Raw genomic sequence first — 20916 nt, forward strand, 5'->3', positions numbered from 1 at the left:
GCAATTTGTGGACTGGCAATTTTATACAATATGCTTAAATCTCATTACCATCTCAGCCTCTTTGTTGTTAAGCTAGAATCAGGGGTTTTATTTTTTTCTTATGTACAGAAGTTTTTTTCCCCCCAAGTCTACTTTCCTGGAAAAAAATCAAAGTATATCCAACCAACTTTCATCCATTTAACGCTCCTTCATCCCTTCTTTTTCATCCCTCTATTTTCCTCCCATTGACTCATTTTTCTCCTCCTAGTTTTTCTCCTAGAAACTGCGTTCCACCTCTCAAATCCTCCACCCATTAAGGAGAAGGATGCTCTGATTTTGCGCAGAATCCCTGTTTTTTTCCCTCTGACAAAATGTCCCCAATAAAAAAAATAGAAAATATTGGGATGATAAAGGAGGGATGAAGGGTATAGTTAAATGGATGAAATCTCTTCGAAAACTTTTGAGCTTGTATGTGCACAGCAGTCACGTTATTTAGTTTCATTATGAGGTTGTTAAAATTGTTTTACAATAAAAAATGAGGGGTTATTGAATTTAAAGTATTTGGGAACTGTGACCATGTCTATATGAGCTGAAGTATACATATTCTACCATGTTTACTCAGTTAAATTGTAGCACAGTTGGACTGGTGTCACATCCAGAAGTCTGCCCCTACTTCATGACCTTCGATACCTGGGATAGAACCTTGACCAGGATACGCGGTTGGAAAACTGGTGGAGAAATAGATGTAGTGGGTGTGTATGGGGTGGATGCCTGAGCATCAGCCCATGAGCGGAGTTTGGGGGGAGCAGGGGGCAAGTGTGTAAGTCTGTGCTATCAGGAAAAGAGATGACGATTACACAAAACTTTAGGAGTGGGACCCATTGCAGCCAGTAAAAAGAACCAGACGGCCACAAGCACCCACCCTTCAGAAAGTCTGTGCACGTTGCTGCACACTGGAAGTTTGGAGATAATGATGAAGATTCACTGCATGGGAGCAGTTTGAAAAATTTCCCCATACAAGTCTATGGGAAGATTTTGACAAAGGCATGAAAAAGAGGAACGCAGGTGCAGTATCACAAAGTTAAATACAAACACACTTCTTATTGGGTGGAGCATTTGAGAGGTGGAACGGAGTGTCTAGGTGGAAAGCTGTATGAGGAGACCGGTGCAAAAGTTTTGGGAAGAAAAAAATATATGAGAGAATGCAGTGATTGCTGCGCATGCGCATCACAATCAATAATGAAATTAAATTGATATAAAATTATTTAAAATCAGGCTATATTGGAAACTTGAAGAAACAGTTTCTTTTTCAGATGAAGTTATGCACACATTGCTGTGACTCATTCAGCAGTCTTGGGCGGTTAAATGAAATTCTTAGGCCAGCATTATTATGTTTTCACCACATTGAGAGATGTTTCCACTGTCACAGCCTGCTTCCCTGCCCCCCTTGTTTCCTGCCTAGTGTGGCTCTAATTAGCCAAGCCTGATGCTCATTAGGTCTTACCTTTCATTCCTGCCTTCTTGTTAAGCACTCCCAGCTGCCTCCTGTTTGCTCCCTCGTTAGTCGCGTATTTAGGTTCTTTCCCGGATCTTTTGTATTTATGTCGTATGCTTGTGCTGCTGGTTCGAATCCCCTACTAGCAAAGTACCGCCCCCCCCAGCACTGCTTCCTGGGTGATGAATTAGCTGCCCTCTGTTATGTCACAATGTCATATATGTTAAATGCAGAGGACACATTTTGTTGTTGTGCACTTTGTGCTGTGGTGTGTCAAAAATGACTACTCACTTTCACTTTTTTCACTTTTTGTGTGTTGGCTTATTTTCGGTATCCCTGTCATCCTGGTTGTTCTCAGTTTTGTCCTTCTTACTTAAACTCCTTTTGTTTATCACGCCTACTTCTGTGTCCTTCATCCTGCACCACATCGCGTGTGAAAGGTGACTGTCAGTGTTACACCCTTTTTCCGTCTTAATAGTGCTTGTTTGAGTGAAATTTTCATACTACTATGGTGGATTATCTGCACTTCAAGGACATGCGAAATGCTGCAGTATGACTTCTTATTGTCATCTGGTCCAGAAATAAGTTTCACCTGCAGCAGGTGCAGTCATCCTCCACAGCTCCACCCACCTCCAGATGGTTTCATTCTGTCATCATCTACACCCTTAGTCAATCAATCTATTTTAACTCTCTCTTAATGCTTTGTGTTTGGTCATGCTTACTCAGAAGTGGAGGTATGTTGGCTCTGTCTAGTTTTAAAATTAGTTTCTTATCACTCAGTTCTGCAATTTAAGTCTTCCATTCACCCAATCCTATTTTGTTCTGTGATCACCTCATTGACCCTCCGCCTGTCAGTGTATGTTGCATTGTACCAAATGATATAGGCCTATTCTTTAATTCCAGCTTATACATTTTTTCCCCATCTTTGGATTTTCCTTTTTTTCTGGGTACTAAATATGTGATGTTTATACCAATTATAAAGTCCAGGGGCCTCCACCAACCCATCCATTTTCAGTAATTGCTTATCTAGTGCCAATCTATCACAGGGCACACATGCACAATGTTTAACACCAGTTAACCTCAGCATGTTTTTGGACTGTTGGGGGGGAAAAAAACCACAAACGTGGTAGAGACTCGAACCCTGCTCCCAGAGGTGTGAGGTAACAGTGCTAACCACTGCACCACCCTGCTGCTCCACCTCTGGTGGCCTTTAATAAAAATTTAAACCTAGTGTTGCCGCCCATCCTGACCTTTTCAGGATTGTCCCATATTTAATCTGGACCACAGGACAACGACACAATTACAGAAAATAGTAGGGGGGCCTCTGATAACTCAAATAGCCGAGAGGACGACTGTGATGCACTTTTGACTAACAGAACTTTCACACACCCGAGAGCTGAGGGTGGGTCGCTTGGGCTTCACTGTCCTTATAGCTTTAGAGAAACAAGACCCTCCTCCACCAACTCTATTAATGCTCCACAAAACGTCATTATGACAGGTCAGATTATTACACTGTAGGTCAATTTATAATTATTAGGTAATATTATGGACAAAGGAATTATGGAATACACATTAGCACCCAGACCAGGATAAATGGTTTGAAGATCTTGTAACAGACATACCTGAGATTCTTTTTTCTTCATGACTGAAGCTGTAAAACCATTTGTCTGTGCCTGAGATATTAATCCTTCTAATGTATACCTAATAGTGATTACAATTGGTAAGTGCATTTATCTGATGTACGGACTTGTATCTATTTGATGGTTAACTACATATGTCTGGAAGCTCAAGAAGAAGCATTTTCCTTAGTGTGATTTCAAACAAGTCAATCTCTGTCACATAAGCAAGATTCCTTTTTAAAACCTACAGATGATTAAGCATTCAGCTGAAAGCGCAATTTAACATGACAAACATATTTTAGAGGTTGTGAATTTTTGTTGCTGTCTTTCACTTAGTGATTGTTAGAGATTTATTGCGGTTTTTTAGTAGTACTTGGATGTGGAAAAAGTTTCACAAACAAAGCCAAATCAAATATTGGAGGGTAGAACTCCTGTCCCCCCTAGTTCCTACGTCCCTGTACCGGCACACTTAGAATAATTATATAATAAGGGTACCGATGTTATAAATGCTATGCATTATTTTCAGGAGCCATTGAATAATTAAAAGGGATTAAAAATAATTAAATTAAATTTAAATGTTTGAAAAAAGAACAATTTCTAATACTTGTTCATTTTCTGAAATGATGCAGCTCATTTCCATTCCTTTCTCACTTTTCATGGATGATTATACTGCAGTATTGCATGGCCTTATTTTCACCACAGTAGTGTCAACATTATTCACGCTTAATGGTGAAGCATGCAATGAATTCCACCAGAATTTAATTTTCAGTCTGCAGTAACTTTCAACATTCATACAACTTTTTTTGCACGGTTGCATTACAGACGTCATTGTTATAGTCGTAGGCGATTATAGGCTTTTCTTCCAGGGGTGCAAGTTGAGAGCACCCAACCCTTTCATTACAGGCTATGCCAAACTGAGTTACACATGCAAATTTAATTTGAAAAATAGTACATATAGTAAATACACTTACTACACATAGACTAACACGAGAAACATTTTCAAGTATAATTCTACAATGTTGGTTAATTTTATTGAACCTGAAATGTTCAAATAGCATTTTTATTTGTCCAGTAGGGGGGTGCACTCTCTGCACCCCCAGTAAAATTACCTATGATAATTGTCATAATATTCCCACTTGCATTTCACTGGTAGAGACCATAGGGATATGCCTGAGTAAATATGACTTTAACTGCTGCAAAATGCAGCTGTCAGTTACAGTGTCACAAACAGCAGATCTGTACAGTGATTTATTATATGTGACACGTTGAATTAAACATTTTAGATAAGCAAATAGCATTAAAATGTCAGCTAAAAAAATTTTTTTTGTAAAAATGTTTTTTCAGCTGCATCCGGTCATTTATGAAAATTGGTCAATCAAAGTGGGTGTTTTCAATGTAATTTGTTGCAGCCTGTTTAACTCGATTTTGATACTCTGGCCCCTGTTGCTTTTTCTGATTAAAATGAATCGATAATCAGTGGAGGCAATTCATGAAATTGCCAGAATTATTATGTATTAAGGTGCAATAAAAAAGCGATTTTTAAAATGATTAGTGGTCTATTTGCTTGGTAATAGGCCTCCTGTATCTAGCATAACTATCCGCTGTATCTGTGAAGCATATTTGCTTCCTGCCTTCTTGATTAAGTTTTGAAGTTAAGCAATAAATTAGCATACACTTGCTGAAAGAGGCTAAACATTGATACAAAACTTGTGTAGTTAAAAGGCATTTGTTCTTTAAAAAACATAACAACAGGAAGAAATAAAAAAAGCCAAACTGAGTTGGCAGTTCAGCATTTTATTATGTACACCAGGAGTTTGAGTCTGTGATTGTTTCATAAAGTTAAGACTAAACACTAAACACACAGTTAAGAGAATCTCATTTCTGACCTACTCTGTAAAGTGATCATTCTTATAACGGCACGTTTTTTGTTATTAATATACTTTGTGTTAAACTTCGATTTCACTGAATATACTTAGAAGCATATTTAAATTACACATTAATCTCACACATTGTTTTATGCTATAGTACTAAAATGAATCTTTTTACATCAGCTTGACTAATCGCAAGCCTATTATTTGACACTAACAAGTTGACACTGCATTTTTATCATGGTCTTGTGTCATATTAATTAATTTAATGAAAAACTGAGGAAAAGACAGAAAAAAGCTGAACGAACAGGGTTTTTTTTGTTAACAGAAATGGACTCAGGAAATTTCCATTTTTAAACAAAGGGGAAAAATATTATAAATAAGTCCAATGGTCCATACACAAGCACTGACTTAATCCATAATTAAATTAAATATTTTGACTATATTTGTATAGCTTTTTTTTTTTTTTTTTTAAATGTACACATAAGCAATTTAAGACTGGTGGTTAGTCATCATTTCCATCTAAGTGAAGGGGTCATTTGCAACTTAGTCAAAATAATAATTCTGCATGAAAATACTGTTGAGGCCCTTGAAGACTGGAGTATAGTTGTAGATAAGGGCCTTCTCCTCTTCGCTGGGGCTGGAGAACCTGTGCTGGTTTTTCATGGCTTTATGAGAGAAGAACAGACTCAAAACATTGTACTATATGGGGAATATTCAATGACAGTCAAGGTAGAACATGCTGGTAAAACATCAAAGGCTTAAAACTGTGTCAGAGATAAAAATATCTGCTCTAAATGCCCATGGTTTGTAGCCCAAGTTCTACCACTCACTCTCGGTGACGAAGAAGCTGGCCGTGTAGAAGGAGACCCTAACAGCAGTGGGAGTGTGCACCATCCCAGGCTTCTCTATCCATTCAAAGGGACTTTTCTCTGGGTGCCACTGAACGGCATAGAAGGGGTAGCGGTAGGCTGTGACGGCGGCAAAAAAGTCATCATCAAAAACATTCTTACTGGGTCTTATATCCATATAACCTTTTGCTCGACAAGAGCTCCGATCTAAAGCCACAACTCAGCGATAAACTGTCTACCAGCTACTTACCTATGAATTATACTTGACCACTGAACACTCTTAGGGTATCAATTACAATTACACAATTACATTTTGTACTGTACAGCACATTTTTAACATGGATTACAGGGCATTCAGGAGTGAGAGATTTAAACCCAAGATAGGGAACTGAAAATGATTTCCTGAACCCTACAAAAAATGTGATCTTGCTATGTATGTTTTCTGACAAGCCGCCGTGTTATAACAAACCTTATGACCATTACTTACAGTGAAGCTATAGTCTGTGTTTTTGGCTATGAAAAAATGACAGATATATTGTACATACCTTCCATTGTGGAAATGAACTCCTTTTTCCCGTCTGTATTGGTTGACAGAACCTTGTAGAACCTTTTTAATTTCACATTCCGGGTATAATTCTGTTGATACAGTCGTATTTCAGAAGCGTCACCACACGCACAACTGACAGTTTTGAATGTTCAGCACATATCACAGCAGTTTCTAAATAAAAAAATGAATCCATTTGCAAAAACAGTATGAAACTGTATTAAAATAATTCTAATATGTTCAGAAAGTAGCACTGAAACACATAATATACAATACAATACACTATAGCTCAGATATATTAACAATATTGTTTATTTTTGTTATGCATATGCCATTGTTTTAGCATAGTGTGATGAGTAACTTTCCTTTCAGTAGCTCCATGCTCCACCTTTGTTTGATTTTGTTTCCATCCTTGACATCCCAAGGAAGTCAGTCGACGTGAATTAAGTATAAAGGTCACATTCCTAACATAGAATCATTATCAAGAAATTGGACAGCTCACAGAGCCCCTGTTCTCTCACTTTACGGTCAGATGACACACGAATGTGGTTAGCCCCTTTAAGGAAAGGTCTCCCCCTGTCCCATTCAAGCAACTAAAGTACTAACTCGTGTTATAGAGGGATACCGCTTTGTGGTTGTTGCTGTTGTCCTTAGCATATGACTAAAGGTCCGTGTATGTGAAGAAATATGCTTGTGAGAATGCCCCACAATGCATCTGTGTCCTGCCCTCTGTTTTTCCCTATATTGTGTCCTACACCTCCAAGGAATGGGTGAAAATTAATGGCACATGAGTCATAAGCATCAATGGTCGATGTGCCAGATAGTCTGAGATCCTCACAGAAAACAGGGTACCTGCATTGACAGGCTCCAGCTGTGGAAGTTGGCCGTGATGTTCTGCTCTGACAGCGACTGCAGAAGGTCCTTGGGGAAGCTCTTAAACATTCGGCTGTTCTGGGCAGCTGAGGGGGGTGATGTGCACAAGTATGTGAATTTTAAAGTGAGGGTGCTTTCTGTTTCGCTAATGATCCCAAGTCAAGGAACCATTTGCAGAAAGTTCCAAGTCAAACAGAACCAAAATGATTCAACAATTTAGTCATTACCATAACACAAATAACACTATTGATCTTAACCTTTATAGCATTTATAATTAATTAATGAAGGTAATTCATATTTTGAAAACATTACATAGTAAAGTACATTTATGTCATTATGATAGGAACACTGATAAAATAATAGGGAGCAGATATATGCTGCTTGGACCCCTTATAAAATGGATTTTATCTTCTCAGAATTCCTGAATACTAACTCTCTTGAAGTAGAAGCTTTTTTTGCATGACCTGTTATGGAACACCAGATTAAACCTACTTGAACTTTGATGTTTACCATCTAGACATTTCCAGTGAAATCACAGATGACACAACATTTAACTTATTCAAGGAGAATTGTTGTCAGGATTTGAATAATGTTGAAAGGAAGGGTTTTGCAGGTGTTACAAGAATGGGAATAAAGAAAAAGAAATCACTGGTCTGACAAAAGGAAATATACAGAGAACTGGTCAGTGGTCTATATGTTTTCACTGAGCGGTGTGATTCTGTTACAGTAAACACAGGTAACATAGACATAGTGTCAGTTAAAGGTTCCGGAGGAGGAGGCCCAACCTTGGGTAAACATGAGAGGCAGGGCCACAGCCGTGGTGTTGGTGAGAGTCAGGAGGTTTTTGCTGCTGCTCAGCACTGTGAGCTGCTGGAACCCCTGACAGGTGCCCCATACGGGAAAGTAATCGGAGGCGTCGTTGGCCTGTGGAAGCCAGGCAAGATGAAACACTGGCTACTCCATTCTGACTACTCAAGTCTGGCGGCTTACAGTACAATGTATAGACCGATTAAAAGTAGATTAGGTCTTCCATAACTGCATCATTCCTGCTTTAATAAGCATAGTTACCCATTAAAAAAAAGCAGGAGGGAAATTAAATATATACTACATTTCATGATTTCGTCTTCTATTTATCATGACCAAGAATAAAAGTTAAATACCTTTATTGCCAGATCATAGAATATCTTTGACAAACGGCTGTACTGAGATTTCTGAAGATCTACATCTCCGCCGGGAAGAAGCAATCTACGGTACCAACAAAACACGACAGCCTTTACATTAATTTAATTTCACTAACATTTAAAGGAGATTATTTATTCGCGCCTGATTATTATAAGAGTAGTCTATATAGGGAGACATACCCGTTTATGGAGTAGAAAAGTTTGACGTACTCATCGTAAGTGCGGTTTATTCTGCGGATAAAAGATGCGCAGTTCAGAAACATCGCATCTCGACATGTGCTGATCATTTGTAAAGATTTCGGCTCCTTGCTTACCTGATGGGCACTACTCTCGCCCCAGCTGATTCCAGGTACTTCACATACGAAGCAGCAATATAAGAGGATCCCTGTGCATGAGGGTCTCCAGGAATATTCTCTTGAGCTAAAATTCCTATAATTACAGCAGCCGAGGATAATGCATCAGCCCTGCTCCAAAAGCCACATTTGTACACTCCAGTTTAACGTGATCTTCTGCTTTATGTAAGAAAAAAAAAAAAACGAATCCGCCAGCTAATTCAGTCTAAACATCACCGACAGGTTCATTCGTAATGTGTGTCAGGAAGGTTCTAGAAGATTTCTGAAGTATCTGCACCATGATAACTTACAGTCTTCGGAACAGAAAAACAGAACACAATCGATTGACCTGATCTACACAAATACTACAACCTCGTCCTTGATATTTTCTTCCGTGATTATTATTATTGCAATGGTATCCTAAGGATAACGCTCCTCAATATTGAATGGTATACTGCATCTACAAAATATATAGTTTGACAGCTACATCTCATCCTTGATCAGAAATGCATTTCATAATGTATGCTACCATATACTGTACTTGCACGTACCCTTAAAATGTAGGCTATATTACATTTTCATCTCTACACGCATGATTAAATCGAAATGCTAAAGCAATGTCTGCAATACGCCCCTGTGAAATGACTGATTCATTTCCGACATATTCAGGCTTACCGATTATAGGTCTGTAGTTCAACTGAGGGCTTGATGTAGCTGAAAGAGACGGACTGTATAGTAAGGCGGCTATCGCCACAAAAACAGCGGCCAGGGAACACATTAACGTCGGCTTTAAAACGATGCGACCTGTTAAAAATAAAATGCAGTGGAAAATGTTGTCGATTTTAAGATTTGCCGCACAAACGGTGTGCGGTGAGTGCTCAAATCTTTGCGGTGCTTTATGGAAATAAAATGCCGGGGTCCCTCTACGCGTCCTCCAGTGCAGATGCTCGGCGCGCTATGGAGCTGCCAGCGCGGATTGTCCTTGAATCAGCCACCCGAAACGCTTAACATTACCAATATTATTTCGTGATCTCGAATACTAAATACATGAAAAAAAAACAACATAACACTTGATAGCGTTATCGTTCTGGCTTTTGATTCAGGAACAAATAGCCTACAGCTTGCTACGGAACTACTTTAAAAATAAAAAGAAGAAAGTATGAATTAGTTACTACGCATTTGGACAAGAAAGCTGTAACAAAACGATAGCTTATAAGACTAATTTAGACTATTATCCTATTAAGTGGTTTACCGTAGAAAATTACAAAAAGAATCCACAGTTCCAAGATTAAACTCTTTCCAATGCGCTATGATCACGACTTATTGAGCAAAAAGCACGCTCACTGGATATATGCGCTTGATGCTGATAGCACATGGCAGACTATAAAAGTGTTATAAATTATGCCTATCGTTATGTCGAAATAACGACTTATTATGTCGAAATAACGAGATAATATCTCGTTGTAACGGCTTATTGTGTCGAAATAACGAGATAATATCTCGTTGTAACGGCTTATTATGTCGAAATAACGACTTATTGTCTCCGAAAAAAAATTCATCAAATGCGGTTCAGGGCTTCCGTATTTCTTTAATTTTATTAAAAATACATTGTTTTGGTTATTCGATCATTTCCTTACTTTGGCTGGTTTGCTCACATTTTATTCTGAGTTCTAAATTCTGATTAATGTTTTTGTTTTGTGTCCTACAGCTAAGGTATGCAGTGTTTTAGTGGAATATTGTAAGAATCGTTTCCTTCTTCCTCTATAAAGTGCAACCAACTATGCCCACAGTTTCACTTTGAAAACAATTCTGGCTGAAGCGTCCCACGAAAAATGGGAAATTTCAGAACAATGTTAAGTTTTGAGAAGTGGTGTATTGGGTTAATGGAAGAATAGGGAAAGAAACTGAATTAAAACTTCTTTCGCTAGAACCATTGACCTTCTATAAGCACTTATCTGGTCTGGTTGGTGAGGTTGGATCTCAAGCAGCAATGGGCACAATGTAGGGAAGACAGTGCAGAATACACAGTTACAGTACAAGTATGTGAAGAACGTGCAGAACCCCAGCCTTTGAAATGTGTGTGGCCACCATCCCACAGCTCTCTCTGAACCAAACAGCTTGCCTGCAGAAGTGACTACGTTTAATGTAAACATTGAAGCTCCATAGATGTTTTGGCACAATCGGTCTGCGAGTCAACAACAGCCCAGGCACCATGAAAATTGTGGGGAGGTGTGAGAATGGATCGAGCAATTGGTGTTCCTCAATATGCATACTTAATCATATTTGCATTCTCACGCACCCGTCCTATGTCATCTTCCTTTGCCGAAGGCCAGTTCCGTTATTAAGAACAAAAGTACAGAGGATGGTAAAGATCCCTGAATGTCAGTCTTGGCCCGCTGCAAATATCAAGGATGCATCAGTTGCATCCTCAGTGAATGAGTACAATCCCATGCATCCCAGGTTTGTTCTTGAGAGGCAAGCTAGTGAGATCGCGCTTGCCAAGAACACAAGTATGGTCTGTGTTCTTGGTATTGAGAAACACCCAATGTCTAAAAAAAAATCCCTGTAGAATCCTTGTTGTGCACATGCAACTCAAAGTCAACACAAAGATCTAAGCAAGGAATTAATGGTTTGACCAAACAGAAACTGATTTTTCCATAAGGGGCAATGGAGCAACTTGGTGGCTCAATAGGCAGCACTCCAGTATCTAACATCACAACCTCAGGTGACTTGAATCCTGCCTCTGCTATGTTTATATGGAGCTTAAATTCATTTGTGTGAGTTACATAAGCTTTCTTCAGAGACTCTGGTTTCAGTGTGCAGTCCTAAGACACATAGTTAGACTAACTGATGACTCTAAAAATGCTTAAAAGTATGTGTGCTGAATTGGCATCTTTTCCAGGTTGCACCCTGACCTTGTGCCCTGTGCAGCCTGGTATGAGCTCCAGGGCAGTCCTTAACTATTTAGAACATGATTGAAATTTTGAAAAGGAAAATCTGGGAAAAGTGAGTATGAGCAACATATATCATCTTTGTGTTGCAGTGATCTTCTATCTAGAAAAAAATAAAACGAGAAACATCTCACTATTTATCTTCTCCACTGGGAATACAGAATTGCTAACAAGTCAGCCAGGCCTTGAATCAAGCCAACACAAGGCATATATTAAGGTGTTTGGATTTAATAATTAGATTTACATTTCAACAGAATGAAATCCACTATGTAATAAATTATTGTATAACCTTAGGCATATGTCAGCCTATTTTGCCAATTAAGACATTGAAGCATGTTTCTTCTGTCTCGGCACAGGGAACAGCACAGACATCAGACATTTTGTGTGCTTTTATGATTTCATGATTTCATGGCCGACCTGCCACTGCAATAATTAAGGAGCTGTGATTTGCGCCAGAAAAGATAGACATTACAATAATATCCTCCTGAAACCCGACCTATTCATTTATGTCCATTGTAGTGGACATTGTATTTTTGCATTTATTTTTTCACTGATGTTGGGAAACGTATTTATTCTTGTTGTGCACTAAAGAGGACATGCTGTGAAATTAAAATAAGAATAAATTTGAAAAAATCTAAATTGTAAGATGTCTTATTTCCTCCAAAGACAAATAACCTACAATTGAAGGACACTTTTTTCCTTGGGTCTCAGGGGGATATGAACAAATTGGTGCAATGCAAAACTTTGAGATAAATAAATTATAAAAATGATTGTTAAACGATTATGTAACACAATTAGCTGTATGATGTTCTTTTCCATCCTTTTAAGCTATTAAAGTATGTAGAATCATCATTCTTACTGTATATACTCTGTGTCAGTTAAAGGAGTGTGGGCTGAAGTATAATGCCCAGATTCCTCGGTGGTATTGAAGGGTTTTTCTCCCAGTCCATCAATATTCAGCTGCTGGCGGTATTAAAAGGCAATGCCTCAGTAATTAGTTCCGTCTTACCACTGTTCATATTTGGAAAACTGGACTTGATCCATCGCTGATTATCATTAATACTCAGACAGGGCTATGAAAGGCTGACACAAATACTAATGAAAAGCTGGGCCTTAAGTTATGAAAATAAAATCAGATTACAAGTGAAGTCTGAGCCAGTGCTTCTGAAAAATGCAAAATGGCGAAAAATATTAATGACCCCCAAAGAGTTTCATACTGTATTCCTCTGTGCTTGGATGGGGTGCTTTATGGAATGGTTTAAATACATAATAACATCTAAGTCTGCAGTTGGAAAGCCACAGTTTGGTGGAAAATTTAATGATCCTGTATGAATCAATGTACTACAATCTACTGTGGTACTATTTAAAAGGGAAGTAAAAGCAAACGAACGGTGTTACTGGAAAGTATATCGTGCAAGTAGGATAAAGCAAGCAAAAATGAAACAGATTCTGGGGAAACATTATATAACAGGTTTGGTTTTAATTTAAACTATGCTAATACAGTGCCAGGGCATATTTACTATATGTCATTTGGATTACTGCACCTACTACGCCTGAAAATTATATATTTTCCAGTATATGAAAGCATTACTATTTTAATGCTCTACGTATTGTTGACACTGATGAAGAGGACGTGAGATGAACGCGTTGCTCAACTAGCAGATTATTCTACCCAGAAGACTCGAAGCCCTGCTATTCTCGCGACAAATGGTAATCTCGCGGTATGTTTGAGACACCTGGGAAATTTGAAATGATGGCGGACGAAGTCGAACAGGTTAGTAATAAATGCTAAATTCCTAACGTTGTGCATTGCTTGTAATGAACGACGGCGTATCATAAGAATTTGTGTTTAAAACGATCACACATGCAAGGTATATTTCAAGAAAAAATATTTATACGACTTCGTGACTTACAGCACCTAAAACTATAGCTATGGCTAACTAGCTAGAAAGCTTGTAGTTAAACAATTATTTATGTTAGATTAGATAAGGAGACTGTTGGAAAACCTACACTTTTATTATTTGTTGTAAAGAAAAACATCTATTGTTTACTGAAAGGGATGAACTAGCTAATATGTTTATTAGCCGGTTATTCAACACGTTAGCGTATTTGGCCTAGGCGAAAAATAAACCGGCCAACGTACTAAGACATGAACTACCAGCAGCACATATTTCAAAATCACTTAAAAACATCAACTCTGCTGTTTATTCAATAGAATTAGTATTACGCCAAATTCTGTGATTAGTTAATAAAAATACTGAATGTGTTTTCCAAACGCTATTAACCAGACTACATGCTATTTAGTTTCGGACGCTTTTGTTTACGTAAGTGTATGTGCATCATAGAGCTGCAAAAACAGTTCCAAATCTTCTGTTTCTCTTTCGAAACAAAGTAACTTGTATTTTAATGAAACATGGCCTAATAAAAATGCCACTTCGGGGTAGCCCTAAGTCCCCCCCCCAATTTCCACCAGCCTTGGTCGCGTGGCAGTAAAGATTCTGATTTTGTTGCAGCAACAGACCACCAACACCGTAGAAGAGCCACTGGATCTTATCAGGCTGAGCCTTGATGAGCGGATATATGTAAAGATGAGGAATGACAGAGAACTCAGAGGCAGACTACATGTAAGATTCTCTTCATTTCTCTGTTGTATTTTTTTTGTTTATATATGCTACTAATATTCTCTGTGTGGAACCAGCCTTTACATTGCCATTCTTGCTGAGCATCAGGTTTTGCATTATTTGAGATTTCATAAATGTTTTTGTTTATCAGAAGTTTAGTGGTGATTGCTTGATTATGACATTTATATTTTGTCCTTTGTTTTACCGACAGTGTGTAAATATTTTGCTGGAGCTAAACACTGACGGAATGAGCCGGTATTTATTGCTAAATGTATTTGTGATGAAAATTACATTTGAGCTGGGATGTTAGCATGATACAGAGTTCTTATTAGTAAGTAACATAAAGTGCAAAATGGTTGATATTTCAAAGTGATCTGAAATATTTTATTCCTTCAGAAAATAAATCTAACATGCCTGGCAAAAGTGTAACTCTTTTTACTAATAAAGCTTAGATTTATAACCATATTAGAGTTTGTGATTTGACCATAGGTGCTGATTTCTTCTATTGTACTTTTATCTGTAATGTCTGCCAGTGGTAATCTACTGACAACAGGCACTTCTGTTTGGTCTTACCAAACACACCAGACTCATGTATACCAAAGACATATTCAGAAATGTTAACGGGATATTGGAACAAAGGTTATTAATATAGGCCACGTTGGAATTCACACAGTAAGATTTATTAAAGAATTATGCATTGATTTCAGTTCTTTATTTATTTTTTACTGCACACAACAAATTACTACAGTCTTCATTCATACCACCTGGGGAACTCTGAGTACCTCGGGTGGTACGTGTACTACCCATTTGAGAACCAGTGATCCAGTGAATCACAAGAAATTTGAATTTCAGAAAGACAGATTGTTAATGTAATGCTTCAGGTCATATTTCACTTGGCTCAGACATTCATATTTTTGTATTTATTTAGCTTATTCTTTCTAAACTCTTCCTAACTGTCACCAACCTGCTGTTTTTAACAATCTGTAAACTACATTTCCATCGACCCTTGCTGCTTATATTTATATTTATACTGATGTCACCTGTGACAAGGCACACTGCACTTTAAATACAAAGCTCTAGCATCGCATGCACATGTACAGTGTTTAACCTTGATTAATTTCTATATTAGAACAACTTCTGTACTTTTCTATATTATGTATTTATTTTAGTTATTGTAACTTTAATTATTGTAACTGTTGCCTCACTCTGAATTCTATTTTTGATTTGCACAGTCTAAGGGTCGCTCAGGGTACATTTCACTACATGTTGTACTTGTATAACCATGTATGTGACTAATAAAGTATCTTGTATCCTGTATTCCATGTACAAATCTGATTTCCCAAATTATGGTTTGTGCATTGAGAACTGTTGGGCCCTATTATAATCTTTATCAATTTCAACATGTCTCTTTTGTATGATAGTATGCTTTGCCATATGATAGTATGCTTTGCCATATGATAGTATGCCTTTCCATTTGACAGTATGCTTTATTTAGTTTATTTAGCTGTGTCTCTCTTGTGCTTTGAAACACTGTTTGTTCTCATATGTGAGTGTGCCATTCCATTTCTTGTTCCTCTGGGTTTGGTTCCTGCCTCATATGCCATCTGTTGTCTTCAAAGGCCTATGATCAGCACCTGAACATGATCTTAGGAGACGTGGAAGAGACGGTGACCACAATAGAGATTGATGAAGAGACCTATGAAGAAATTTATAAGGTATAGCACGGCTTTTTAAAATCATTGTTTATGATGCTCATAACTAGGCCTCTTACAATTATTACATAATCGCCTGATCATGATTATTTGAACTGACTGCGATTTTTTGCATAATTGTTAGAATAGTCTTCATTCATCTGTATATAAATAGATGGATGAGACAGAACCTGCATATTTCTATCACATTGTTTTCTGCCGTGTAATGTTTGACTGGTGCTCGTCTAATGACATCATCTCATTACGCTTCTGAGCTGATGCATACCACCTGCTCTATTTGTATCTTGCACGTCTGCACATGCACAGCATTACATTAAGTTGCAAATTTTACGACGGTGCCTGATTTGTACCACTTTTTCGCAACACTTTTGTGACCCAGCATGATTCAGTTAGTATTTCTGTTCACTACTTCAGGCTCACTTTACAAGCTTCTTGTGAACGATCCCCACCTGCCCGGCCCACTCATCCACTAGCCCATAATATCAGCCAGATATTTCGATTTTGGATTCTTTGTGTTCTCTGTTTAATAAAAGTTCTGCATAGCACATGCACTTGTGTCTGAGTGCGTGTTTATGTGTCTCGTAACCGTGGGGTGACTGTATATGTCCCTGACGGCTGTCACTATTTTACTGCAGCAAAGTCAGTATATTATGCCAATAGAACAAATATGGCTGAAACAAACCGAAATATGCCAAACTTCATATTTCAGTTTAGAGTGAACCAAAGCTATTCCAAAGTACAATGTCATTGGATAGCAGCAATTTCGACCTATGGAAATATTACATTTCAGTTATGGGATATTTAGGTAATAGTGCTAATCCAAAAAACTGGAAGTAGATGACCTGAGTGAACACTTAAAATGAGAATGAAAGAAAATGGATTATTTTTTTTAAGCCTCCACAATCATGAACACTGGGGCTGTATCATGTTTCACAGCCGGATGTCTTGCTTTTGCCCGATAACTTATCAGATTTACCCCAGTTTAAAAGGATCTTATCTTTGTTCTCTTATATTTACCCCAGAATACCTTAATTTCAGTAAGTTATCCACCTTAGTTTGCTATAAATGCAGGCAATATATTATGCAGTAAAATGGCTGGATGAGCAGACTGAGCGGTGCAGATGTGCGAGGTAAAATCGGGCAGATGATATAGATCGGGAAAAGTCAACACCAACTATTTATCTCCAGGCGTTTAACACCTTATTTGTTAATGTTATATCTGGCCTGTACAATTTTTGTTCATAAAACTTAAAAGGCAAATGCAATTTTTATTTATATATCCCAATATTCAGTTCTTCATAAGGTGTATATGTAATTAAACTATGATTAGGTTAACTTCAGGCTGATAATGATATAAAACAGAAAAAGACAATTAAATCCTTAATTGCAATAATTTTTTTAATGACAATTAATCAGCAACTAAAATTTCATGATTGTGACAGCCCTACTCACAACTAAACTAGTAATCAACAGGCAGGTGGACAATCATTATAACTAGGCCTTGCCTTTATCCTGGAATTATATTATTAATTTTACGATACGATTAGTACTAATTTCTTAACTTACTAAGTAATAAAAGGCATTTTTTACTTAAATGGTCTTGGATTGCTTGTGTCTGGTAGCAGTTCATATTCTAGCTAAAGATTTAGTTTTTCTTATTGTGTGAAATTAGTATGCTCATTCAGTCTAGTGATGTTTATAGGGGTAGCTTTTGGTTTAAGACTTTTGGTGACAATTTAAGTGCCATTGTTTACACAATAAATATCTGCATTATGGGTGTGATGTAGATTGATGACTTGGTGCTGTCGCTTGCTTAAGGCTGTGTATGCCTCTGAGGAAACAGGACAGAACCTATTCTTCCGTATGGTCTATACTTATTGAAATATTATCATATAGAGAGATGGAAGATTTGTTCAGTTACACAAAGCCTTGAAAATAATGTGTTTTATCCCTGTTTCTGATGTAGAAATAATATTTTCTGCCTTGATGTGAGCACTAAGGGGGTCATCGGCTGATTATAACTTGAATACATGTCCGGTACTTTTTGCAGGATTTCGTTTTGAAATATCCATTTTGTTTTGCAGTCTACGAAGAGGAACATTCCGATGCTGTTTGTTCGGGGGGATGGAGTCGTCCTTGTGGCTCCTCCACTCAGGGTGGGCTAGATTTAATTTCTGTGGGAGATCGTGCACTTCAGTTAATTCTCAGTTTTTGTATTAAGAAGCAGTTTTTTTCTGGATTTTGACTTACCTCAATGGCGATAGCAAAGCATTTGTAATCTGAATGTTTTTTTGGTATGCAGAGAAAGCTGTTTGGTTTGTTTTGTGTTACATTTTTATTGGCCGTTTTTCTTTTTTTACTGTAGTTGATAAATATGGTAATTATAGAGGTCCACCATGTACCACAGTCACAATAAAGGTGGATGCAGAAAATGTGAATTGTTCATTTTCACTGGTTTCAGAATCCCGCAGATCCATTACTTAATAAAACAAATTCAGTTCTGAAGAACAATGGGTTTTATTTTCTCTCTCCCTGAAGGATGTGTTACTGACTCTGCACATTTACAGGTGGGGCAGATAGATAGATGTGAAACCCAATCTAGCCTGGAAGCTTATGGCGTGGTTCCGCCATCTGCATTGCTGGTTAAACACTTCGCTGTAATGCCACCATTGAAATTTCAGAAAGGCTTTAGAAGACGAAGCTTTGAATGTTTATGGGTTGATACAGATCAAAATGCACAATGTGGGGCAAATGGGGACAAGAAAACACCAGAACCCTGATAGCTCCCCCCCCCCCCCCCCCCCCCCCCACCTAGAAACTAAGCACCTGCTCCATATGCCCAAATAAGTAAAAGTGTCCCCATTTTGATGTTCTAAGTGCTGTAACTGATGATCAAGCGAAATCTACCAAGAGGACCCCTGCCAGATGACGACATTTACCCTAAGCCTAAACAAGGTCCAGAATTTATGCAAAACTTAGCCTGAATTTCTTCGATGTATGTAAAGCTATAGGTATTTCAGTTAATCTGATAAGACAAATGTCCAGCATTTCGACATTATTTGGTTTTAAAATGATCACGGCTAAGCCTCTGTACCTGTGATTGGAAGCTCGCTGGTTTGAGTCCCAACCTCAGCAGTATAGTCACATGTCCATTGAGCCCTTGAGTAAGGCCCTTAACCTTCAGGTCCAGGGGTGCTACACACTGGCTGAACCTTTGCTGTGACCCCCAAGCTTACTCTCACCTGCATATGTCTGTGTGTCTCATGGAGAGCGAGATGGGGTGGGTGAAGAGAATTTGGGGATGAATAAATTGTAGCAAATGTATAGAGGTAGATAGTTTAGGTACAGAAACTAAACATCCAGGCCAAGATTTTGTGTCAACCAACCAGTTGAGTACTCTGTGACTGTTACTCTTTATACTCAGCTGGTTAGTTGGGGAAAAAAATCTTGGACTGGATTTTTGCATTAAAGGAACAACTTTGAAAACACATCAGATCTCAATGGGAAAAAAATCATGCTGGATATCTATACTGATAAGAAAGGATCCCACATTGTTTGATGGAAATGAAAATTATCAACCTACAAAGGGCTGAATTCAAAGAAACCCCGAAGATCAAAGTGAAAAAATGATGCGGCAGGCTAGTCCATTTTGCCGAAATTTCATTGCAGCAACTCAAAATCGTACTCAGTAGTTTGTATGGCCCCCACGTGCTTGTATGCATGCCTGACAACATGGGGGCATCCTCCTAATGAGACGACGGATGATGTCCTGGGCGATCTCCTCCCAGTTCTGGACCAGGGCATCACTGAGCTCCTGGACGGTCTAAAGTGCAACCTGGCGCTGTCGGATGGACTGAAACATAATGTCCCAGAGGTGTTCTGTTGGATTTAGGTCAGGCGAGCATGGGGGCCAGTCAATGCTATTAGTTCCTTCATCCTCCAGGAACTGCCTGCATACTCTCACCACATGAGGCTGGGCATTGTCGTGCACCAGGAGGAACCCAGGACCCACTGCACCAGCGTAGGGTCTGACAACGGGTCCATGGATTTCATCCCGATACCCAATGGCAGTCAAGGTGCTGTTGTCTAGCCTGTAGAGGTCTGTGTGTCCCTCCATGGATATGCCTCCCCTGACCATCACTGACCCACCATCAAACCGGTCATGCTGAACAATGTTACATACAGCATAATGTTCTCCATAACTTTTTAGACCCTTTCACATCTGTCACATGTTCTCAGTGTGAACCTGCTCTCGTCTGTGAAAAGTACAGGATGCCAGTGGCGGACCTGCCAATTCTGGTATTCTACAGCAAATGCCAATTGAGGTCCACAGTGCTGGGCAGTGAGCACAGGGTTCACTAGAGGACGTCAGGCCCTCAAGCCACCCTCATGAAGTCTGTTTCTGATTGTTTGGTCAGAGACATTCGCACCAGTGGCCTGCTGGAGGTCATTTTGTAGGGCTCTGGCAATGTGCCTCCTGTTCCTCCTTGCACAAAGGAGAAGATACTGGTCCTGCTGATGGGTTAAGGACCTTCTATGGCCCTGTCCAGCTCTCCTAGAGTAACTGCCTGTCTCCTGGAATCACCTCCATGCCCTTGAGACTGTTCTGGGAGACACAGCAAATCTTCTGGCAATTGGCATGTATTGATGCGCCATCCTGGAGGAGTTGGACTGTGCTGTGCAACCTCTGTAGGGTCCAGGTATCACCTCATGCTACCAGTAGTGACACTGACTGTAGCCAAATGCAAAACTAGTGAAAAAACAGTCAGAAAAGATGAGGAGGGAAAAATGTCAGTGGCCTCCAGCTGTTAAACCATTCCTGTTTTGGGGGTCGTCTCATTGTTGCCCCTTTAGTGCACCTGTTGTTAATTTCATTAACACCAAAGCAGC

General features: G+C 38.7%; 2 protein-coding genes across 3 annotated transcripts; one reads left to right on the forward strand and one right to left on the reverse strand.

Annotated features, from left to right (window-relative positions):
* Positions 1 to 4871: 4871 nt before the first annotated feature.
* On the reverse strand, positions 4872 to 10142 carry LOC111837171 (gamma-glutamyl hydrolase). Of its 2 annotated transcripts, none has more exons than XM_023799016.2 (10): positions 10087 to 10142; positions 9418 to 9546; positions 8725 to 8839; positions 8591 to 8641; positions 8390 to 8474; positions 8015 to 8153; positions 7209 to 7315; positions 6358 to 6448; positions 5795 to 5932; positions 4872 to 5629 (listed from the first exon to the last, which is right to left on the reverse strand). In XM_023799016.2, the coding sequence occupies exons 1-10, from the start codon at positions 10115 to 10117 to the stop codon at positions 5508 to 5510; spliced, it is 1008 nt and encodes a 335-aa protein (XP_023654784.1). In that variant the 5' UTR covers positions 10118 to 10142; the 3' UTR covers positions 4872 to 5507. The 2 variants fall into 2 exon arrangements, with proteins under 2 accessions (XP_023654784.1, XP_023654785.1); XM_023799017.1 differs by having other exon boundaries at positions 9995 to 10123.
* Positions 10143 to 13331: 3189 nt separating this feature from the next.
* Positions 13332 to 18537, forward strand: lsm3 (LSM3 homolog, U6 small nuclear RNA and mRNA degradation associated). Its single transcript, XM_023799018.2, has 4 exons — positions 13332 to 13467; positions 14207 to 14317; positions 15934 to 16029; positions 18111 to 18537. The coding sequence occupies exons 1-4, from the start codon at positions 13417 to 13419 to the stop codon at positions 18189 to 18191; spliced, it is 339 nt and encodes a 112-aa protein (XP_023654786.1). The 5' UTR covers positions 13332 to 13416; the 3' UTR covers positions 18192 to 18537.
* The last annotated feature ends 2379 nt before the right edge of the window (positions 18538 to 20916 follow it).

Source organism: Paramormyrops kingsleyae, chromosome 8 (assembly GCF_048594095.1).
Source record: "Paramormyrops kingsleyae isolate MSU_618 chromosome 8, PKINGS_0.4, whole genome shotgun sequence".
NCBI classification, from domain to species: Eukaryota; Metazoa; Chordata; class Actinopteri; order Osteoglossiformes; family Mormyridae; genus Paramormyrops; species Paramormyrops kingsleyae.